Here is a 22711-nt window from a genome sequence, read left to right on the forward strand (position 1 = left end):
ACTCCCCCAGCCCCTGGCGCCCACCATTCTACTTTCTGTCTCCATGGATTTGACTGTTCTCAGGACCTCATATAAGTGGCATCATACAGTCCTTTTGTTTGCCCTTTTGTGACTGGTTTCACTTAGTATAATGTCATCAACGATAAAAAAAAATTAAAAGAAGGATCCCTTTCAATGTTGGGTATTCAGCTTCCAAAAACAACAATCAGAAAGCCTTCCCTCCAGAAGGAAGTTAGTTCCCCAAAGTAATTTTAACCCGAGGCTGCATATATAACCATTGTTCTACAGGACATAAGGAAAGATAAATAATGGCCCATAGAACCAGACCGTCATACTCAACATGGTTTCAATGGAATAGCCAAGTTGGGATCGTTAGAATCTGAAGACAAGGTTGACAGATGAAGGTGCTCAGCCCAGAGCTGTTTGTTCCCATAGTGAAATATCGGAAGTAACGTAGATGCCCAGGGAGGGGGGAGTGGGTTGGAGACGATGCTACTTCTATACAACAGTGTGACGCCTTGTGCCTGGCACAGTGGCATAAAAAAGGAATTTAAGGGGGTGAGAGGTGGTGAATGGAAGGGCTGTCTCTGTGGGGATCCTCATGTGTCCAGCTGTTGCAATGAGGACGGTGATGTCCTGTCTGCTCTGACCTCTGCTGCATCACCGTCCAGCCTGGCCGTGGGCGCCCCGTGGCCCCTCGGCTTGGGAGAGCAGGAACTAACCCCCCGGCTGGGGCGGGGGCGCATCCTGCCCAAGGAGGATGTGCTGACCCCGGCCACTGGGAGTTCCAGCTTTATGGCTGCCTGGGGCATTCCGGGGATGTTCCACGTTTCTGGATTGAGCGAAGGATGTCACATTGCATTGTCCTTCTGAGAATAAGGTCCAAAGTGCTCAAGGCTCCCCAGTGGGAATCATTTCCAAACGTTTCTACAGCTTGGGCACAAAGTTCTCGCCCCACTGAGCCATCTCCAGGAGTCTGAGCTTCACCTGTGCCTGCCTTTCTCAGAGTTGAGGGAGGCCGAGGGGCCGCCACTCATCCCTGGGCCATTCTGCACCCCGAGACGGGGCCTTGGTTCCCCCATTCTTCACGGGCAACGGCAAGCAAATTCCCTTTGTTCCTTCCATGTGTAATCCAGCCACTGTTTACTGGAGCTCCCTGTGTGCTCGGAACTTTATAAGCTTTATCCATCTCCTCAGCCACCTTCAGAAGGTATTGTGAGCCCCGTTTTGCCGTCCAGGAAGCTGTGGCTTAGTGAGGTGAAGCGTCCTGCCTAGGGTCACAGAGCAAGAAGGCGCTGGAGCTGGGATAAGAGCCCAAGCCTGTTCGGCTCCAAAGCGGACACTCCTCCTACTCCCCCCTGTAGCTGCTGAGGGCTGGCTGTGGGCTGAGGGCTGAGCAGGAGAGGGAGGCCTAGCTCTGCGTGGGTGGGAGGGAGGGAGGGCGAGGCAGACAGATGTTGTCAATTGTGAGTTTGCTCCAGGCCGGGCTGGTGGGCGGGCGGGCTGCAGGAGCGGGGGAGAGACTGGATGGGGGTTGGGCCGGGACCGGAGGGGCTGTGAGAGCCACGAGGGGTGAGACTGTGGGCGGGAGAGCTAGGCGGGCCCGGCTGGGATTGGGGTGGAGGGGTACAGCACAGGGGACATCGGCCTCTGTCAGGCCACGTGGCTGGGTCACAGTCGTCTTGGGGGTGAACCACAGGCCATGTTTTATCTGTGACAGGTCAGGTCCTGCGTTTCGTGAATGCTTCCCTTAGAATCAATTGGAGCAAGAACGAAGGAAGGAACGAATGAATGAGTGGGACCCCTGGGGGTCACCCCGGTAACCAAGAGGCTCTCCCTCATGAGGGACCTCGCTGTTTGGTGCTGGGAAGCCGGTGATGCCAATTATATCTGAGCCTCAGCCCACGGTGCCCCCCAGGTTCACCAGATGGCATCGTCGGGAAGTGTGGAGGGGGACAGCTGAGGTCGGGATGGGCCGAGCGGCCGGTTGGCAGTGGGCCGGCAGACTTTGCTCGGGGGTGGACTGTCATCCTTAACCAGACCCCCTTGCCAGCCTGGGGGAACCCAAGAGAGCGCGGATGCGGCAGCACATCTTCCGCTCCGAGCTCCCCCGGCTGCGGGTGGGGCTGAGGTTGTCATCGTTGGGGGACCTGGCAAGGCCCTTCAACCTCCTGGTTCAAGAAATGCCCGGCCCAGCCTCGGCTCCTCACCCAGGCACGGACCACGCCCATCGGGGTCTCCCCGGAGGTGAGCCCAGAGCTCAAGGGCACCGTGTTCCAGGCGCAGTTTGTCGGCAGAGGTGCTCGAGGTGGCCGCGGGCAAGCCGTTGCAGCCGGTGTTTCTGGACGCATCGGCCTCGTGCTGAGCCCTGGAGTGGCCCTCTCTTTTGGGGCCACCCCGAGGGCCGGGCCTTGGAAGAATAATGAGCTCAAACAGAACACCCAAGGCCCTTGGTGCCAGGAAACGCTGCCAAGCCCGGCGGGATTTACCCCGTGGGGCGCGGGAAGGCCAGTCGTGAGAAACCGTGGCGTTTCTTAGAGCCCAATTTTGAATGTCCTGCCGAGAGGTGACCTTCTGCCCGGAGCAGAGGCTGTTGCCACTAACGCCCCCTCCTGGCTGCGGGTGGAACTGACGCTGGGGGCGCCTCGGTACCCGGTTGCTCCTCCCTCGGGGAACCGTGGGGTCCCCTCCTTCCTGTGAGCCGAGGGGCCCAGCGGGGCAGCAGCCTGGGTGGGGCTGAGCGCCGGGCTGGGCGCTGGAGGGCGTGGGTGCCCCAGCTGCTGGACCCACCTGAGCCTTCCATCTTTCCCTTTTGTGAGCAAAGAGGCAACCTTGTGACAAATCAAGGGCAGAGACTGTCACCGGCCTCAGTTTCCCGACCCGTACAGTGAGAACTGATGCTTTCCTAGCAAGTGGCTCCGACGATGAAGTGAGAACACAGAGCGGGTCCCGGAAACGTTGGCTCTTTGCTTCTCCCCAGAGCCGGCTGGTTGCATTTGAGGCCCCGCATGACTGTTCTCTCCCCTGTGCTCTGCTCATGCTGTACCTCCTCCCTGGTGTTTGCTCCCCACTCTCGAGAGAAGCCTTCCTTGGTTGTCCCAGTTTGGGGGACACCTCTAGGCCTCCCCAGTTCTGCACTGTTCATTTTTAGTGAGACAAACCATCTGTGACCCCATAGGAGTGGGGTCAGCTGCGTCCTGCATACCCACCCGCTGGGCTGGACGGCCACTTGGCCGTGCCTTGGTCAGTAACACCTGTCTTTCTTCCCTCTGGACTGTGAAGGCAGGGACCCCGTCTGGGCAGGTCCCCGTCCCAGTTTTGGCATCTGGCTGGGGCAGGGATCCCGGTGCTGGGCTGCAGCCCCGTCAGAATTGGATTTGGAAGGTAGTAGTTGAGGTTTCAGGCCTTTCTAGGAGGAGCGGAGTGTGTGCTCCCAGCCCGCGACTCAGCGGAGTTTTCAGTACACGTTTGTCGAGTGACTGAAGAACCAGATGTGCCGCGGCCCTTTCGGCCCCGTCCTGATGCTGTAGAGGAGACCGAAGGAAGGGGTGTCCAGATGGTGCGGCCGGGAGGGGGCGCTCTCGGCCACCCGAGGGAGGCCGCCCGTCTAAGGGGACCTTGGGCAGGGTCCGAGGTGAGTCACCTGCCGCCAGTCACCCCGTTCTCTTCCCTGCACGGCAGGCGCAGACGTCCCCATGGAGGCTTGCTGTGCAGACGGACATCGAATGGCCACTCAGCGCAGGGACTGCTCACTGCCGTACGCCTCGGAATCCAAGGAATGCAGGTATGTTTGCCAGTGCTGCTGTTCTACCAGAATAGTGTTCTTCTAGACAAAAGCAGGGGAGGAAGGGACAGTGGGTGCCAGGCCCCCGGGAGAGGCTGGGCCCCCAGGGCCAGGCTGCGGGAGGTGTGGGGGGCTGGTGACCCCCGCGTCCCTCCTCTGTGCTCCCACGGGCCTTGTGCGGGACTCCGCTAACCCTTCCCGTGCCACCCTGGCATTACCGGGCATCCCGTCATTTCACCGGGCTGCAAGCAAGAGGATGTGGGTTTGTAGCCCTCGCTGCCGCACCTGGGCAGTGTGGCCAAGTCACCCAGAAAGGGGGTGGTTGTTGTGGGGGACGGATGAGACCGTGTGACTGGAAGCCCTTTGCAGATAAAAGCATGGGCCACCTTCAGACCCCAAAAACGCAGACGAGCGAGTCCCAGAGCAAAAGTCCTGCCAGACCATTGTCTACTTCATACAGTAGCCAGCATCTGGATCAACTATTTTTATTCCTCTCTTCCTAAATTGACTCAAGCTCCCTCAAAGTTTTGGGAGAATGTAAGCTTAGAATAAATGGTAAAGATATGTAACGTTGATCATCACCGTAAAAATAATAGCAAGCCTTTATGAAGCAGACTTTGTGCTGGGCGTTTGCTGCCCTTCATCTCATTTCACCGTGTTACTGATCCCATTTTACAGATGAGGAAACTGAGCTTTCCCCAGTACGCACAGCTGGTAGGTGATGGCGTTAGGACTTGAACCCAGATCTGCTTGCCTGGGGAGCAGAGGTTGAGGGGGAGGCGAGGGTATGAACGCATTCCATTACTCTTGACATCCGTTCATTTTCTCTGCCTCTAATCCAAGTCTAAGCTGCTTGGACGCTTGGAGCTGTGGGATGCTAGGTGGAGAGCCGCCGTGGAAGGAATGTGCAGGGGAGGCTTGTCTGCCTCACTCCGGAGTTTTGCATTTGTGTTGGCATCGAGCAGAGACTGCTGCCTGCCAGCAGTGACGGAGGATGTAAATCTCGATTTAGGAAATTCTTGAAAAGTCGAAAGCATTATAGACCAAACAAAGGAAGAGAAGACAGGGCACTCGGATTGTTTGAATTGACTGGGAGACCACGCCGTTAGTATTTACGGCGCGTCTGATGAGTGAGAGCGGGGATCTTGGCTCCCGAGCGTGGCTTTGAGCTAGAAACGTCAGAGCGCGGCTGGCAGTCGCGGAGCGAAGCTGGGTGGTGAGTGCCAAGAGTTCTGTTTGCAGACTGGGCTCTGAGAGGCAGCCGGGCCCCGGGGACCCACTTGGGCCAGCTTTCAGGCTGTGTGACTTGAGCTGACTTGGAACCTCAGCTTCCTCAAATGTAAAAGGAGGACAGCGATAGCTTCCTTTCAGGGTTGTGATAATGACCGAGGTGAGGGAAGCAGCCGGGACCACCAGGCCAGGCTGTGGGGCTGTATGTGTCTGCTTGGGCCGCCGGCACAGATACCTCTGCCCGGGCGGCTTAAACCACAGACATTTACTGTCTCACAGCCTGGCGGACAGAAGTCTGAGATCAAGGTCTCAACGGGGTTGGTTCCTCCTGAGGCGTCTCTCCTGGCCTGGGGATGCCAGCTTCTCCCTATGTCCTCTCATGGTCTCCCCTCTCTGTGTGTCTGTGTCCTAATCTCTCATCCTATAAGGACGCCAGGCAGATTGCACTAGGGCCACCCTAACCTTAATTACCTCTTTAATGATCATTTAACCTTAATTACCTCTTTAAAGACCCAATCTCCAAATAAGTCACATTTGGAAGTCCTGGGGTTAGAACTTCAACATAGAATTGTGGGAGGCAGGGATACAATTCAACCCAAAACGGGGAGCCCTGTTTGTAAATCAAAGGCTTACAAAGTGAGGCATCAGCCAGCTGACCCCTCAACGGACAGAAGGAGGAACTGAGGTCAGCGACTCAGTGGCCTCTGGGCCCTACTTGTGAGTTTGGATTTTAGTCACAACTGGATTTGTTACTGACTTCTACTCACCAATGTCTTGACTGAGTTTTGGAGGTATCTTGAATCCCCAGTGGGCTCCAGACTCTGGAGAAACTACCTTCTTGGCTATGCAGCAGGCATTCGTGTTGTGATCTACATTTTTTTTTTTTTTTTTGAGTTATGTTTTATTTGGTGGACTTTCTGAGGACTTCAAGCCTGGGACACAGCATCTCAGATAATGCTGAGAAAACTGTTCCAAAGAGGCAAGGGGGGAGCCAGGATATATAGGAGTTTTTGCAACAAAAGACCAGGTAGTCGGAACATCAAGATTACGGTTCATGATCTACATTTTGGGCTGGGGTAAATTTCAAATACGCATTCAGAGATTTCCTGAAATGTAAGTCATATCACCTGAATGGCCGAGAGGGAAGGTCTTCTCTCTTGGGGGCAGATATGGGTGCAAGTCCAGGTTCCCCCTTACCCCCGACATGTTTCCAGTGGGGCCCACTCACTTCATCACGTGGGACCCAAGGGAACTCTGGCTGGATAGTGCGAGTGTCCATATGACAGGGTCCTCAAGACGCGTTATTCAACTCCCAGGACGCTGACTGCCAGCGATTGGCCTTTTGCTTCCCCGAGGCCCAGGGAGGCCAGTGGACTTGTCCCTGAACTCACGGGCAGGGGCTGCGTCTGTGTCCAAGGCCTCTTAGTGAGTTAGCTGCTGGGCTGCTGGGCTCTGACCGCACCCCGGTCCTGTTTCCCCAGGTGCTGCCTGCTGCCCCTCCAGCCTGCCCTGCACCCTTTTCCTCTTTGTCACTTAATGTCGGGGTCTGAACCCCATACCATCTGCAGAGGTCAGAGGCCAAGCCTGGGGTCTTGGGCTCAAAGTCAGATGCAGCTCATCTAAGAACACAACTGGGCTTTAATTCCAGGGGCAGCACTGGGTGCCACCATAGGGGGTGCTCAGGAGAACAAGAACCGCCCCCCCCCCAGCCCTCCATGCTCTCCTCGCCCAGTGAATGCGGACGGCACACGACAGATGACTCTGAGCCCCAAGTCAGAGCCGCGGTGCTAGGATGAGCGGGGCCGTGTGCAGTGGGGAGTGACAAGCAGCGCAGCGATGCTGATAGCAGGGATTTTCTAACAAGTTCAGGGGTATCGTTTTTAATGAAGGCAGAGAAGGGAGAGAGCAGGTCAGAAATCCAATCTGCTTTAAGAGGGTCCTCTTAGGGCTTCCCTGGTGGCGCAGTGGTTGGGAGTATGCCTGCCAATGCAGGGGACACGGGTTCGAGCCCTGGTCTGGGAAGATCCCACATGCCGCAGAGCAACTAGGCCCGTGAGCCACAACTACTGAGCCTGCGCGTCTGGAGCCTGTGCTCCGCAACAAGAGAGGCCGCGATGGTGACAGGCCCGCACAACGCGATGAAGAGTGGCCCCCACTTGCCGCAGCTGGAGAAGGCCCTCGCACGGAACCGGGGGCCCAACACAGCCATAAATATAAAAATAAATTAAAAAAAAAAAGGGTCCTCTTACTAGTAATAGTTAAAAGATACAAGAAACAGAGACCACCGGCCACTTGGTAACTCAGTAGTTCTGGTAGCATTTTTCTTCTTTTGAAGCGGTATTCTGCCGGGATCTCCAGTTTTAAGTTCTCATTCATTCGGCAAATCTTTATTGATCCTAAGTGCTGTTCTAAGCTCAGGATAAGAAGAATGGGATCACGCAGGTGGGCGAGCCCCAGGCCGAGCCTCCAGGGTAAAGTGGAGGAAGGATGGCACTGAGGGTTCTGTGGGGCCCAAGAAGCCCGGGGTTGGTTGGTGCCACTGGCAGACGAGGGGATTGGCAAGGACCGCAGAGGGGCCGGCCCCTCTCTGCACACATGGACTCCAGCTGGGCACGTTCGGCCTCTGCCTGAGCCTCTGACACAGGGCACGTTTGGGGCGATCGGGAGACGGCAGCTGGCGTTCCCTCAACTCATGCATTGCCCTCCATTCTGGCCTCGACCAAGGGCCAATATGCCTTAGGACCCAAATAGAAATTTGCCTCAAACCTTGGGTTGAATTAAGCCCATGAGTCTCTCGGAGGAATTTGGATACACACGGAGCCGAAACCCAAAGCAGATCCTCAGATGCTGTTTTTCAGTCTACCCGTCACTCTCTGAACCCCTTCGTTTATTTATTTCACAAATCCTATTGAGGGCATTCTGGACAAGATGGAGATAAATCAGTGAACAAAATAGGCAAAATCTCTTCTACGGAGGATACAAATGACGACGACATGGTAAAGTCTATGGTTTGTAAGAAGGCACGAGGTGTCGTGGGAAAGGAAAACCCAGGGACAGGAGGCAGGGTCTCCTGATCAGGGCAGGTTTACAGTTTTACATAGAGCTGTCTGGGGATGCCTCGCTGAGAACAGGCGTCTGAGCCAGGACCTGAAGGAGGCGAGCAAGGCAGCCAGGTGAATGCTTGTCCAAGTTGAAGGGCAACAAGGGGAGAGCAGCTCTCTGGACACCTAGCACCAGCCCAGCCCCACCAGGGTAGAGCTTAGTAACTGCTGCCCCAGAAGCCCCCTGGGTGTGGGAGGCTGAGCTTCCCCACCAGGCCATCCCTCTCCCTGTCCCTGAAGCCTCTGTACAGGCCGGGCACACAGTAGGGCCACAGCCAAATTTTTTTAAAAATTGCAGTAAAATATACATAACACAAATTGTACCATCGTAACCATGTTTAGGTGTACAGTTCAGTATATTCACATCACTCTATCGCCATCACCATCGTCCACCTCCAGAGCTTTTTCATCTTCCTAGTGAAACTCGTACCCATGAAACAAAATCTCCTTGTTACCCCCCCTTCCCCAGCCCACCCCTTCTATTTTCCGTCTTTATGAATTTGACTCCGCTGGGTCCCTCATAAAAGGGGAGTCACAGTATTCATCCTTTTGTGTCTGGCTTATTTCACTTAGCTTACTGTCCTCAAGGTTTATCCGTGTTGTAACACGTGTCAAGGTTTCCTTCCTCGTTAAGGCCGAATCCAAGTCCATCATATGTACAGACCACATTTAGCTCATCTATTCCTTGATGGACACTTGGGTTGCTCCCGTCTTTTGGCGATTATGAATCATGCTGCTGGGAATGTGGGTGTGCAAGTATCTGTGTGAGTCACTGCTTTCGATTCTTTTGGGTTTATGCGCGGAAGTGTGATGGCTGGATCCTATGGTCACTCTATTTAAAATTTTTGGAGGACCTGCCATACTGCACCATTTTACCTTCCCACCCACAGTGCATGAGGGGTCCCGTTTTTCCACACCACTTGTTTTCTGTTCAGCCAATAAATATCTTTGAGTGAATGGATCAATGGATGCATATCTGCTTGCTCTCCCTGATAATGCAGTGAAATGCCTGTCATTTGCAAATCCACTGAGAGCATGAGTGGATGTGTGGTAGCAGAGTACAGGTATATCTCACTTTATTGTGCTTTGAAGGTTGCGTGTTTTGTTTTCTTTTTTTACAAATTGAGGGTTTGTGGCAACTCCGCGTTGTCAGATGATGGTTAGCATTTTTTAGCAAGGAAGGTTTTTTTAAATTAAGGTATGTATTGCTTTTTTAGACATTGCTATTGTACACTTACTGGACTACAGTACAGTGTGAACATAATTTTTATATGCACCAAGAAACCAAAAAATTCATGTGACTAACTTTATTGTGGTTGCCTGGAACCAAACCTGCAGTATCTCGGAGGTCTATCTGTGCAGACAAATCCATCCCACGGAGCCCAGCGGGGCCCCTCCCTCTCCGGACCGGTGCAGGTCTGGCGGCTCCTCCTGCCCTTGTTGGCTCTGGCCAAAACCAGGGTTATTTGGGGTCTGGTGGGAGCCACAGCTGTGATCACACACCTCCTGCTCCCTCACCACCTGGAGCTGTGTCTGAGGGACCAAGTCTGGGAGATGATGGTCCTTCTGTCGACATAAGCTTTTGTGCACGTGTGTCCTCGGGTTTCCGAGGACCTTCCTCCCAGAGCCCTCAACGGGGCTGGGAGACGTGGATGCCACGGCCCGGTGTCACCGTTGCCACCATCCCTCACTCCGTGGCCTTGGGCAGGCTACTCCACCTCTCTGGAGCTGTTTCCACTGATTCCGGAAACTGGAGATGAGTGTTGGGAAGAATTCAACTTGATAAAGGATCAGAAGGTCTGGCCCAGAGTCAGCAGTCAGCTGTTTTTGTTTTTTAAAATAGGTGGGAACTTTCTGTGGCTGAGGCTTAGAGGTCAGAGAGGTGAACTGGGGCTCTGGCCACACAACTGGGTCTCTCGACTCCACTCCCAGACACCACCCTGCATCCAGTCTTTCTAATTCAACACTGTTGAGCACCTTCTGTATGCAGGCATTGTGTGTGTGTGTCTGTGGATGAGTGGAGGGGATGGGGAAGGGGGGGCACCCAAAGATGACAGAGCTCCCATCCCCGAGGGGCTACTGCTTCCAGGCCCTGAGCACCGCCTGGTGGGCCCCCCGCCCCACAGAGCCCTTGGGCCAGCCTGCCCCCTCTGCCCACAGGATGGTCCAGGAGCAGTGCTGCCACAGCCAGCTAGAGGAGCTGCACTGTGCCACGGGCATCAACCTGGCCAACGAGCAGGACAGCTGCGCCGTGCCGCATGGTGACAACGCCAGCCTCGAGGCCATGTTCGTGAAGGTGAGGACCTGGGCCCCTCCCAGCTCAGCAGCCACTCCTTCAGCAGGAGGCCTGGGGCGCCCCCCTCCCTGCACCCCCGACCTCAGACGCCTTTCCTTATGAGCAGCGCATTGTGCTCAACTCGGGGGGGGGAGGAGGGACACTCAAGTCTCCCCACCTCCTCCAGTTTATTCAGTAAACCCTGGACAACACCCCGGGCCCTGTCCAGCACCGGGGAAGCAGGGATGGAGTGACCCAGCCTTGCCCTGAAGACTGCCAGTCCTGGGGCTTCAAACAGGAACGCAGAGGTCAGAGCAGGGGTTATCTGGGCTCAGGGACTTCTGAACCCTCTTCTCAATTCAGATAGGCATTCCCCACCCCACTCTGGAGGCCCTCCAGCTTCCCTCCTCTCCCGAACTAGTCAGAGCTCAGAATGGGCCCCCACCAACGCCTCTGATAACACATGACCTCCGTAACTGCCCTAGAAGAGGAAACTGAGGTTCAGAGAGGCCCACACTCCAAAGTGGCCTCTCAGCAGGGGTCCTTTCAGGACCAGCAAGGGAGGGATCTGGTGAGGCAGGGCTGGGAATGTGGTCCGTCTGGCCCAGAGGGAACCCTGCCCAAAGGTTGGCTATGAATGAATGACGTAATCCAGCCTGGGACTCCAAGTCCAGGCCAGGTCACTCAGGACCTCTGTCACTGTGGAAGGCCTGCATCTTTGCACGGATGTGGAAAGGTTACTGAGAGCGTTCCCAGGTCTGAAGACTGTAAATACACTAGGCTGTCCCTCTCTTGCCACCTACTGAGGGAGAAAAACTGCCCGACCAGAAGGAGCTCAAGTTTGGAAAGTTAATTAACCTGGTCATCTGGGTTTCTGTTGGAGGTGCCAGGTGACAAAAATGAATTCCCTGGGAGAAAGATGCCCCCGTTCCCAGTTAGGAAGGCCATGAAGTAATTTCAAGGAGCAAGCATTGGAATGAAGTCTGGATCCCGAGGCGGGGTGTGTGGGTTCCTTTCTGGGGATTCTCTTTCCACGCAGGTCGGAATGTGGAGGGAGATTCCACGTAGAGGAGCTGGGGGTCCAGAGCCCCTCTGCCCAACCTCAGCCTCTGTGGGCTTTCCTGGGAGGAGGCTTCTGGTGTGAGAGAGCTGGGGGGGGGGGGCGAGGGTGGGGTGGTCTGGTCAAGGGGGCCCGGGAGCCAGGACCTCATGTGTTCAGTGACTGCCTCCCAGGAAGGGTTGGGGCTCTGCAGACGCTGTCTGCCCCGCAGACATTTCCGCCAGTGTCCCCCGACTTGAGAGAAAGGCATGGAACTTTCTAAGGGGAGTGGAAACAGATCGCTTTGGCAGATGCGTGGTCTGTGTTTCCGGGAAGGGGGGCTCATGACCTAAAGGTGGAGGAGGTAACTGAGGTTCCTGCTCTTTCCGGCAGCAGAGGCTGGGGACCCGTCAACCTCTACGAAACTCAGGCAAAGCCACCCCTCCTCTGCTCCTGCCGTGGACCTTTTGGAAAGCTCTATGCTTTTCTTAGCATGATAAGGACTGAAATGGGGCTTTTCATGTGCCAGGGTGAATGTTGTCCCTGGGATTCAGCTGTGGCTTTTGGACTCCCTGGGGTCCAGGGGACAGGCAGCAACTCTGTTCCTCACTTGATGACCAGGCTTGAGGTTCCCTTCCTGCTGCTTGAACCACCCTCACTCGGTGCGGGAGGAGGCAAGGTGCATATTCATCCTTCCAGGCGTGGTAGAGAAATCTCAGACCACGCAGAAGTCATGGACCCTTAGGGAGCTCTTATGTGAGCCCCAGAAGGCCCTCTCCTAACCCCCTCTTCCTGGAGGCGGAAGCTGGGCCGGCAGGGATATTGGGGGGCAGTCGGGTATCATGGAGCACATGCTGAGATAAGGCCATTTAAGCTTCCTTTCAAAATTAGGACCTGCGAGATTTGGGGGCAGCAGGCTTCGGGCTCGGCTTGCTTTGCTGTTTCCTGCCAACATGTAGAAGATGCGGCCCAAGTCAGGCACATGTCATCACCGTCCAGGGAGCATTAGCATGGGGGGCTGAGGGGTCCATGGGGATCCGCTGTGTCCTGTGTCTGGCTTCCCCAACGGGAGTCTCCTCCTGTGTTTGCAGAGGTGCTGCCATTGCTGCCTGCTGGGAAGGGCGGCCCAGGCCCAGGGCCAGAGCTGTGAGTACAGCCTCATGGTCGGCTACCAGTGTGGGCTGGTCTTCCGGGCATGCTGCGTCAAGGGCCAGGAGACAGCAGACTTTGCCCCGGGGGACGTTGGGGACCTTCAAGAAGCAGGTAATTCCCCCATTTCTTCCCTCTTGGGCAGTGCAATTAGTTAAGGTCACCCAGAGAAACAGAACCAATAGGACCTGGAGAGAGAGAGAGACATTTTAAGAAATTGGTTCACACAGTTGTGAGGGCTGCCAGATCTGAAATCTGCAGGGTGGGCCCACAGGCCAGGGACCCAGGGGAGAGCTGATGTTGCAGCTCGAGTCCAAAGGCTGTCTGCTAGCAGGGTTCCTTCTTACTTGGGGGAGGTCAGTCTTTCTCTTAAGGCCTTCACCTGATTGGATGAGGCCCACCCACATGATGGAGGGCAATCTGCTTTACTCAAAGTCTGCTGATTTCAATGTCAATCTCATCTAAAAACTACCGTCACAGCCATATCCAGACTAGTGCTGGACTAAATATCTGGGTACCGTGGCCCAACCAAGTTGACACATAAAATTGACCATCACAGGCGGTGTGGGCACGCACATTTACCATTGCCTTAACTCAGCACAGACTGGTTCTAGTTGTCAGAGCAGTTTCACATTTGTCACCGTCCTGGAGTGAAACTGAGGGCTTGGGATCTGGGATCTGACAAATCTGTGTTCATGTCCCTGTCCTGACATGTATTTGGGGGGCAAACTGGTGTATCCAGGCCTCAGTTCCCTCATCTGTGAAAAGGGGATAATTAGAGTCCTACTTCCTCAGGTTGCTGGGACTAAATGGGAGAAGGGGTATAAAGTGTTTGCCATCACAGTTTGTCCCGTCTCTCCAACCGCCTTGGGCAGCGTGGGTGGCTGGCCGTGCTCTTGTTTCACAGATGAGGACCTGGCACTCAAGATCACGTGGCCAGGGGACTTCCCTGGTGGTCCAATGGTTAAGACTTCACCTTCCAATGCAGGGGGTGCAGGTTCGATCCCTGGTCAGGGAGCTAAGATCCCACATGCCTCGGGGCCAAAAAACCAAAACATAAAACAGAAGCGATAGTGTAACAAATTCGATGGAGACTTTCAGAATGGTCCACATCAAAAAAAAAAAAATCTTTAAAAAAAAAAATCACAATTATTAAAAAAAAAAAAACGATCACATGGCTGACGTACAGAGGAGGGAGAGCGCTGGCCTTCCGACGCCTGGCCAGTGCCACCTCTCCATCTGGAGCTGAGGCAGGGAGCACCACTCGTTAATAGCAGGGGCACCACTCATTAATAGCAGGCTGTGAGCATTCAAGCACTAGATATTTATTCAGCAAAAGGGCGAATGACCCCAAGAGCAGCCTCAAGAGGGCTCCCAGCTGTGTGTCCACCAGTTCAGTCTCCACCCTCCATTTGTCTGAAGCCACATAAATCCTGAAACCTTGGGGCTTCATGATTCAGTTACATGGTTCAGGAAACTTCTTGGTTGTCTAATCATCTCTTCCACTTATGCAATGGTTTCCTGTGCCATAATGGAAAGAGCCCTGGAAAATTTCAAGCATCTGCTCTGCCCCAATCTTGCTGCGTGACTGGGACCTTTGCCTTCTCACTCTGAGCTCCGTCTGCCCTCTGTTAAAAATGGGAAAGGGGCAGGAAGGGGCTCGGAAGGACGAGCTCACAGACCAGTGGTGCCTAAGTCAGGCCATCCATTCGTGTGGCTTTAGGGGCCTCGGTCAAACGACCAGTCTTTCATTCTTTGTTTTGATTTCTCAAGTCCAGGGCCCCATGGCCGCCGTGGGGCTGATTTCAGATATTTTAGTCATAAAGGGGGATTGGAACCACGTTCTGGCTCCTTCCTTGACTTTTGAAATCATGGATGACATTTTCACTTTAAACAAACTCAAATTCTTCATACTGGTGGAGAATTTCTCCTGTGTCTCCAGGGAGGACTTTTGTTGATTTATGTCTTGTTTCATTAATGATCTCTGAGCTTTTCTGTTGCTCCAGATGTCTTATTTCTCCCTTGTCTTTTATCTGCTTCGTTTCTTGCCTCAGACTTTCCTCAGTGTCTCTATGAGGACTTCCCTGTGTTTCCTCCTCACCCAGACACAGACCTGCCTTCCTCTCTTCCACTGACATTTATTGTGGGCCTACTGTGTGCTACCATAGGGGGCCCACAGACCAGTGCTGGCCTGCAACAAAATAAGTACAGAAATTGGGAGTAAGCTTTTAGAAACTTCTATAAGCATTTGATAGAGTAACATGTCTGTTTAAATATAAAATTGGGACTTACATGTCTGTTTTCTTATCTTAGTTTTTCTAATAATCTGTATTATAAATGATCAAAGTATTGGTCTAAGATGGGGGAAAGAACCCTGTTCCTTTGGGACAAACTGTGCTAGGGCGTATCTTGGTTATGTCCATTCTACAGATTGGGAGACTGAGGCTGTGGAAGCTTGGTTCAAGATTCCTTTTCTAGCATTCTTTGCCAGGCTTGCTGGCTCCTGAAAAATGCTGTGGAAATCTTGATGACCTCATCACCTGAGTGATAAATAGTTTCTCATGAGTCCTCCTGGCCTTGTTACCATGAGTCCTTCGGAGGATGGGGTCTGGACACCCTGGCCTGTGCCTGGCACATGGCAGGGACTTGGGCTTTGCTGGGATGGAATGCACCAAGTGAATGAAGAGTCCCCAAATTAAACACTCTTTTTTTTTCTTTTTTTCTCTCTTTTTAAAAAACTGAAGTATAGTTGATTTACAATGTTGTGTTAATTTCTGCTGCATAGAAAAGTGATTCAGTTATACATATATATATAAATATATATATATATTTATATATATATATACACACACACACATTTATATACACACACACACATTCTTTTTCATATTCTTTTCCATTATGGTTTATCCCAGGATATTGAATATAGTTCCCTGTGCTCTACAGTAGGACCCTGTTGTTTATTCATTCTCTATATAATAGCTTACATCTGCTAACCCCAAACTCCCACTCCATCCCTCCCCCACCCCTCTCCGCCTTGGCAACCACAAGTCTGTTCTCTATGTCCGAGAGTCTGTGTCTGTTTCATAGATAGGTTCATTTGTGCCATATTTTAAATTTCACATATAAGTGATATCATGTGGTATTTGTCTTTCTCTTTCTGACTTACTTCACTTAGTATGATCATCTCTAGTTGCACCCACATTAAACATTCTGAGCAAAGGTGCTCCCGGCCTCCTAACCTAGAGATGACTCACACCCTAAGGGTCTCTGACTTAGTTCCTCCCTAGCTGAAAAGTTCTTTGAATTATTTAGGAACGCTTACCATATCTTAATAACCCCTAAAACATAACGCCTTATGCATAGTTAGTGCCTATAAATTATGTTATGCTGAAACTTACAGCAGAATTACTAATATGTGTCTTTCTACTGATGTCTGCTTTTCCAGTGTGTGTGTATCATGCGCTCACTGTAGGCATTTTAGAAGACACGGGAAGGTAGAAGGAAGAGGAAATCAACACGGAGATTAGTGTGGTTTCCATTAGGTCATGTTTCCTTCCAGTCTTTTTTCTCTCTTGGCTTCTCTTGTGTAGGTGTGGCTGTGCTGGGGATACCTTTGACTTATGCTTTCCCACCCAGCCTTGTAATGTAATGGCTGTTGGATTGTGATTGAATTGTGATCATTGTCATTCCATCTTGCGGAAGGTCCTCATCAGCAGAGCACTTGGTTTTTCAAGTATTCTAGGAATTCTTGGGTCTACCCACCCAGGTTAAAAGGACTAATCCATTTCTTCTATGCCAGAATTGCCAATGGAATACAACCCTTTAAAATGAGGGCCCAGGTCTCCCACTGGGTCCCTCTCTATCCTATTGCCCTGTTGAATCTTAATTATTGAGAGGAGGGGCCTTGTCTGTGCTGAGTGCTTGACCCTCAGAGCAGATACTCAGATACCTTTGTTGAATGAACTGAGTGAGTGACTGTTGATGCCCGGCACTACATTGAACTTGGCAGGCAAAGTGTATAAAATAAGTGAATTCATTTCCTGGGGCTGCTGTAATAAAGCACCACAGACTGGGGAGCTTAAACCACAGAAATGTGTTGTCTCACAGTCTGGAGGCCAGAAGTCCGAGACCAAAGTGTCTGCAGGGCCGGCTACTTCTGAGGCCTCTGGGGGCATCTGCTCCAGGCTTCTTTCCCAGCTTCTGGGAGCATCAGGTATGCCTTGGCTTGTAGATGGCTGTCTTCTCCCTGTTTCTTCACATTGCTTTTCCTCTGCATATCTGTCACTGAGTCCCAATTTCCCCTTTTTGTAAGGACACTCATCATTGGATTAGGGCCCACGCTAATGACCTCATCTTAACTTGATTGTCTGCAATGACCCTTCTCCAAACTAAGGTCACATTTCCAGGTACTGGGGGTTAGGACTGCAACATCTTCTGGGGTTTTGGGTGGGGGGGAACACAATTCAACCTGTAACCATAAGGTTTTACCAGGTGCATTGTTTTCAGTTTGGAAGATGTGACTTAGTTTATAGTAGGGCCATGACTGCATTTGCAGAAATATTTGAGTAATGTGGACAATGTAACCACACTCAGCATTAAGTTGATGACTACAGACAGACCCTTGTGCCAGTGCTGTTTCTGTTATAATAGATCTTTTAGAGATTTAGCTACATTTATAAGTGTGACGCTGTTTTTAAAAAGGATAAAATGAATACCGAGCTTTTTATAAGATGTACCAACAGGCATTACTGCCTGATATTTACAAGAAGAGAAGATGTTCCGTGTCGCCTCTGCGTTAACGTGGGCACTGCGTGTGGACAAACCTGTGTTTGCCTCTTCCCCCTCAGCTAAGGTCTCTGAGATCGAGGAGGGACAAGAGGACCCCTACCTGAATGACCGCTGCCGAGGTGAGACTGGCCCTCCCCAGGGCTAGCTGGTGGTTAATGAAGCCCGAGGGAAAGTCAGTGCTAATCTCGCTGGGAGCTTGAGCTTGACCGCAGCCCTTTGGCTGGGAGTCAGCTGTAAGTCCCTGTTGTCCGCACTCCCGGGCTCCTTCCCTTCCTCTCCTCCTAGCTGGGGTCTGATGGGCGAGCGAGGGAGAGGGTGGGCTTGTAGAGAAGGGGCCGCTTGAGGAGCTGGTGGGCAAAGCTCTCCCACCACAGCCCACAGACTGTGAACGGTGACCCCCAAGGCTGGGAGCCCCTTAGGGGACGGGGGTGAGTGATACTTCATTTTGTGGCTGGAGCTCCAGCTGTACCATCTGTAATAGTCATTTGTCTCATAAGAGAGGTGTTTGCAAATTTAGTCAGTAGGGCCTTGGGACTTCCCTGGTGGTGCAGTGGTTAAGACTCTGTGCTCCCAGTGAGGCAGGGGGCCCGGGTTCAATCCCTGGTCGGGGAACTAGATCCCACATGCATGCCGCAACTAAGAGTTCTCAGGCCGCAACTAAGGAGCCCACCTGCCACAAGTAAGACCCGGCATAACCAAATAAATAAATAAATAAATATATATATATATATATATATTTTTTTTTTTTTAAAAGACTTTAAAAATGGTCCACATCAAAAAAAAAAAATCTTAAAAAAAAAAGTCACTAGAGCCTTGCACCTTTGTTTTCTATATGCTAAGACTTTATTTCTCTTTATGGAACATTCCCGCATGTCTGGACTGGCAAGTCTGCTCCCCGAGTACATTCAGTGGCTTGCCTTGTGGTTGGGCTTTCATTAGGGAGCCAGTTTAATCACAAAATGATGTGGTGGGTGTACAGTGACACTCGGCACAGAGGGCTGGGGGTAGGTGGAAGGGCGGGCAGAGAACCCTAGAAAGACTCGTAATCCTCTCTGGGGGGCGTGCGAGGGTCTTCCTGGGGGAGGGGATAGCTGGTTTGCAATGGCTGAGGATGGGTTAGCCAGGGAGATGACATTGGCAGGGGGTTTGTGGCAGTGGGAGCGGGGACTTGTAGACCCGCAGCAGCTGGGCACTGGTGGGCCATGGGGTGGGGTGCAGGGAGAAAGGAAGAGGCTGCAGAAGTGGGCAGGGCCCTGCAGGCCCTGGGCAGCAGTCAGAATTCTATTTCCTGGAATCTTTGCCTGGTAGAGGTTTTGTCCCCATGGGATTTGCTCTTTGAGCGTCACACTGGCTGCCCTTTAGGAAGCATGGTTGGAGGGGTGGTACCAGGGATGCCCAGAGAGCCAGGTGAGCGGGCGGCCGGAGCTGAGGCAGTGGCGGTGGAAATGGGGTATCGGGGCCCCGCACACCCCCCGATCTGTCAGATCAGGGCTGGGACCTGAAGCCGCAGTCCCGGGGGGTCTCCCATGGGAAGGGAGGGCGCTGTGAAGGCTGCGGTGGCCTCCAGCCTGGGGAGCCTGCCCTTGTGTGTCAGCCTCTACCCTGAGGGCGCTTTCTCTGACCCCATCCAAACACCTGGAAAAAACCAGGAGGTCTCCGGGGGGCACCTGGCCTCCGCTCACGTGTGCTCTGACTCCAGGCGGCGGGCCCTGCAAACAGCAGTGCCGAGACACGGGGGAGGAGGTCGTCTGCTCCTGCTTTGTGGGCTACCAGCTGCTCCCCGACGGCGTCTCCTGTGAAGGTAAACGTCGTCCTGCCCTGGGAGCCTCTGCCTCCGCTTGACAGCCAGGCAGGGCCCGCTTTGCACAACCTGGGGCCCCATTCATAGTTGAAGAACAGTCCAGGACCGGCTTTCCAGCATCTCCTGGGGTTTGCAGCGCCTGGCTTCCAGCCACGGCTGTCCTCCAGGAGGATGTAAACACCGTGCTGTGAAAAGGGGTGGGGTTTGGGGTCTGACCGGGCTCTGAATCCAGGATCTGCTGAATGGCCCTGGGCACGTCCCTCAGCCTCTCTTGGCCTCTCATCTGTGAGATGGGGGAGATGGAGGGAGGTGATAGCCCCAAATAGGGGGTTCTCTAGGCTCACGTGACTCCAGTTCAGGGCCTGGTGCTTGCTTAGCAGATGCTCAGAAAGAGCAGTAGATCTGAAATAGATCAGCAGGGCAGAGAACCCGTTGCTTTTGCTTTTGTTCTGATGGTGAGTGCCCAGGGCTCAATTCCGGTGCACGGCCCGAATACGCACATGCCCGGGGAACTTGGTGGATGCGGGATCGATCCCACCGTGGCTTCTGGTACGTTCCTTCTGATAGAGCGTGCGGATCGGTTGTTCTTGCTGGTTACTCCTGCGTCACCTGTGTCTCTCCTAGATATCAATGAATGTATCATGGGCGGCCAAAACTGCCGGCTTGGAGAATCCTGCATCAATACAGTGGGCTCTTTCCGCTGCCAGCGTGACAGCAGCTGTGGGACTGGCTATGAGCTCACAGAGGACAATGATTGCAAAGGTAGGATAAGCTCCGAGTCTCAAAACCTCACGCCCCAGAAGTACATGTGATGCGATGGGGAAGTGGCACTGGGCTCCCTGGGGTCTGGGCTCCGTGGTGCTGTGTCCCCCCTTTGGCTGCCTGGGGCACCGGCCAACCCTGTGATTAGTGAAGATTTACCTCCTTTACCGTAATGCTGAGTTAATGACAGTGGAGAGTTTGGATTTCTGAAAAGGCTTAGAACACGCTCATTTAAAAACAAGACCAGAGATGAATTTCAGGTGCCCACATGTGCTCTCTAGTCCCCCCCACCCCCAAGCTGTTTTTTTGCACAACAGCTGCCTTCCATCTGATTCCAGGCTTCCTTGAAGTTCAAAGCATATTCCCTTCCGCTGCATAAAAAAACATGACATTTCTGGCTGCTGGCTTTCCCCCGCCAAACCATAGATGTTATTTGGCAGATAAGCCTTTGATGAGGATCTGTTAGAACATAGTTTTCTGCTGAGGGTTTCCAGCCCTTCAGAACGACAAGACCACTTGTGTAAAAACGTCGTTTGAATTATGAGGGCCTTTGGATGAGCTCAGTCCTCCCCACCCCTGCAGACTCCCTGGGCGGTGTGGACCTCGAGAACCCAGGGGCCCAGCCAGCTGAGTATACACTTTTGAACATTTGACGCCATGAACTTCAAGGGGAGGGCAGCCAACACGTCCAGTCACGACAATCACCATTGTTAATATTTGGAATATTGCGAGGACTGCAGAGTGAATAAGTTTATAGGGACAGTGTTTATTGCCACTTTAAGATCATCATCGCTTTATAATCTAAACTAAACATGCCTGAAATGAAAACCAAACCAAACCAAACCACATATTGCCAGGAAAATGCCTGGGTTATTTATTATATAACAGAAAATTTGCATCATAAGAACCTTGGGGAAAAAGTCAGAGTTTTGAATCTTTAGAAACACGAGCACCGTTTGGCTAAGGCCCTTTTTGAATGTGACCTCTCTATTGGAATGTTTTGGGTTATAGTCTGAGTAATGAGCATTAAAAAAAAAAAAAAATTCTTGTGATTTTAAAGTGTTGAAAGATGCTTCTGGCAGGACTCTTGCTAACAATTTCCTTTTTTTATGATGTACCAGATATTGACGAGTGTGAGAGTGGTATTCATAACTGCCTCCCCGATTTTATCTGTCAGAATACTCTGGGATCCTTCCGCTGCAGACCCAAGCTACAGTGCAAGAGCGGCTTTATACAAGATGCTCTAGGCAACTGTATTGGTAAGACGCTGCCGCCAGGGCTAACGGGTCCACCAGGCGGGGGAACCGTCCAGTGATGGGGCACTGCATAGTGTATAGAACGGAGGTCAGCAAGCTTTTTCTATAAAGGACTGGATAATAAGTTATTCATTGTGGGCTGTGTGGTCTCCGCTGCAACTACTTAGCTCTGCGGTTGGAGCTGGAAAGCAGCCATGGCTGTGTGAACAAGTGGGTGGGTCTGTGTCCCAATAAAACTTTATTTACAAACACAGGCGGCAGCTGGGTTTGGCCCCAGGGCTATAGTTTAGCAATCTCTGGTTTAGATGAAAGCGCTTGTGTTTTGAGGTCAGAGACACCTGGTGTTGAACTGAGTGACCTAAGGTCATTTACTTCCTCGGAGCCTCAACTTCCTCCTCTATAAAATGGGAATAATCATCATATCTGGCTTGTAGGCTTGAGGCAAGGATTAAACAAGGCGATTGTGAAGTGCCCTGTGTATTAAAAAATGGTTTTAGAAGATACTCTGTGTTAGGAGTCAAGTTCATAGAGACAAGAGAGTAGAATGGTGGTTGCCAGGGGCTGGGAGACAGGGGTGGGGAGTTATGGCTTAACAGGTGGAATTCTGCTTGGGATGATGAAAGGGGTCTGTGGCTGGACAGTGCTGATGGTCGCACAACATTGTGAATGTGCTTGATGCCACTCACCTGTACACTTAAAAATGGTTAAAATGGCAAAATACTGTGTTGATGTCAGAGGAAGATCAATGTGAAATGAAAGCAAATCCCATGGAATTTAGTAAAAAGAGGAGGTCTGGGTGAGACTGCTTAAGTTGCAGAGGCAGCGTGGGGCAGGGGCGAGCGCGGGAGTAGTGGCCAGAGTGACCTGTTCTGCAGAGAGGAGGTGGCCCCTGCTTTCTCCTGCAGTCGCCCAAGACTAGCCATCTGGCCAGATCACTGTATGCTGTTGGCGTTTGAGTCCAGATCTGCCGGGCTGCCCTTGCCCTCTGCTCAGCAGAAGCTTCTGGGTCCTCCCTTTGAGGTCAGAGAGTCGTCTCCCTTGTTCTGCGCTGCAGGCGCCACTAGTCAGAACCCACTCTTCCTGGGGCTGCCCCGTCACCCCCCTGGAAAGGCTGGTACCGCCACGAGCAAGGGGCCGAGAATTTCTTACTTCTGCCTCACCCTCTTGCAGATAAATCTGTATTGATCTTTGATTTGAAACGGCAGTTTGGACTGAAAGTCCTTCCCGCTTTTATTACCATCCCAGGATATCTAAAGACAAATAGAACATCAACTCCTTAGGACAGGGGCCTCGTCTGAAGCCAACCCCAGTCTTTGTTCCTAAAGCTCCCCTTTCAAGGGGAGGCAGGCATCTGAGCCGCGGGGGGCCTCAGCTTGGCTGCATTGGCCCCTTGCCAGCCTCCTGCCAGCAGGAGGCCAGTGAGGCAGAGGCTGACAGCTCTCCCAGGGCCAGGAGGGAGGAGGGGCCTGCCTAGACTTGCAGCACGCTTGCAGGGGGCTCCGCGGAGGATGGCATCTGCTGGG

At 52.7% G+C, this 22711-nt stretch overlaps 1 protein-coding gene across 2 annotated transcripts in view; it reads left to right on the forward strand.

Annotated features, from left to right (window-relative positions):
- FBLN1 (fibulin 1) overlaps positions 1-22711 on the forward strand; it is an 80408-nt gene that overhangs the window by 11362 nt on the left and 46335 nt on the right. For both annotated transcript variants that reach the window (XM_059937160.1, XM_059937159.1), the window contains exons 2-8: positions 3682-3784; positions 10276-10411; positions 12521-12692; positions 17429-17488; positions 19069-19170; positions 19795-19932; positions 21054-21191. In XM_059937160.1, the coding sequence (XP_059793143.1) occupies positions 3682-3784; positions 10276-10411; positions 12521-12692; positions 17429-17488; positions 19069-19170; positions 19795-19932; positions 21054-21191 (849 nt within the window). The remainder of the gene's footprint in view (positions 1-3681; positions 3785-10275; positions 10412-12520; positions 12693-17428; positions 17489-19068; positions 19171-19794; positions 19933-21053; positions 21192-22711) is intronic.

This window comes from Balaenoptera ricei, chromosome 10 (genome assembly GCF_028023285.1).
Source record: "Balaenoptera ricei isolate mBalRic1 chromosome 10, mBalRic1.hap2, whole genome shotgun sequence".
Lineage (NCBI taxonomy): Eukaryota > Metazoa > Chordata > Mammalia > Artiodactyla > Balaenopteridae > Balaenoptera > Balaenoptera ricei.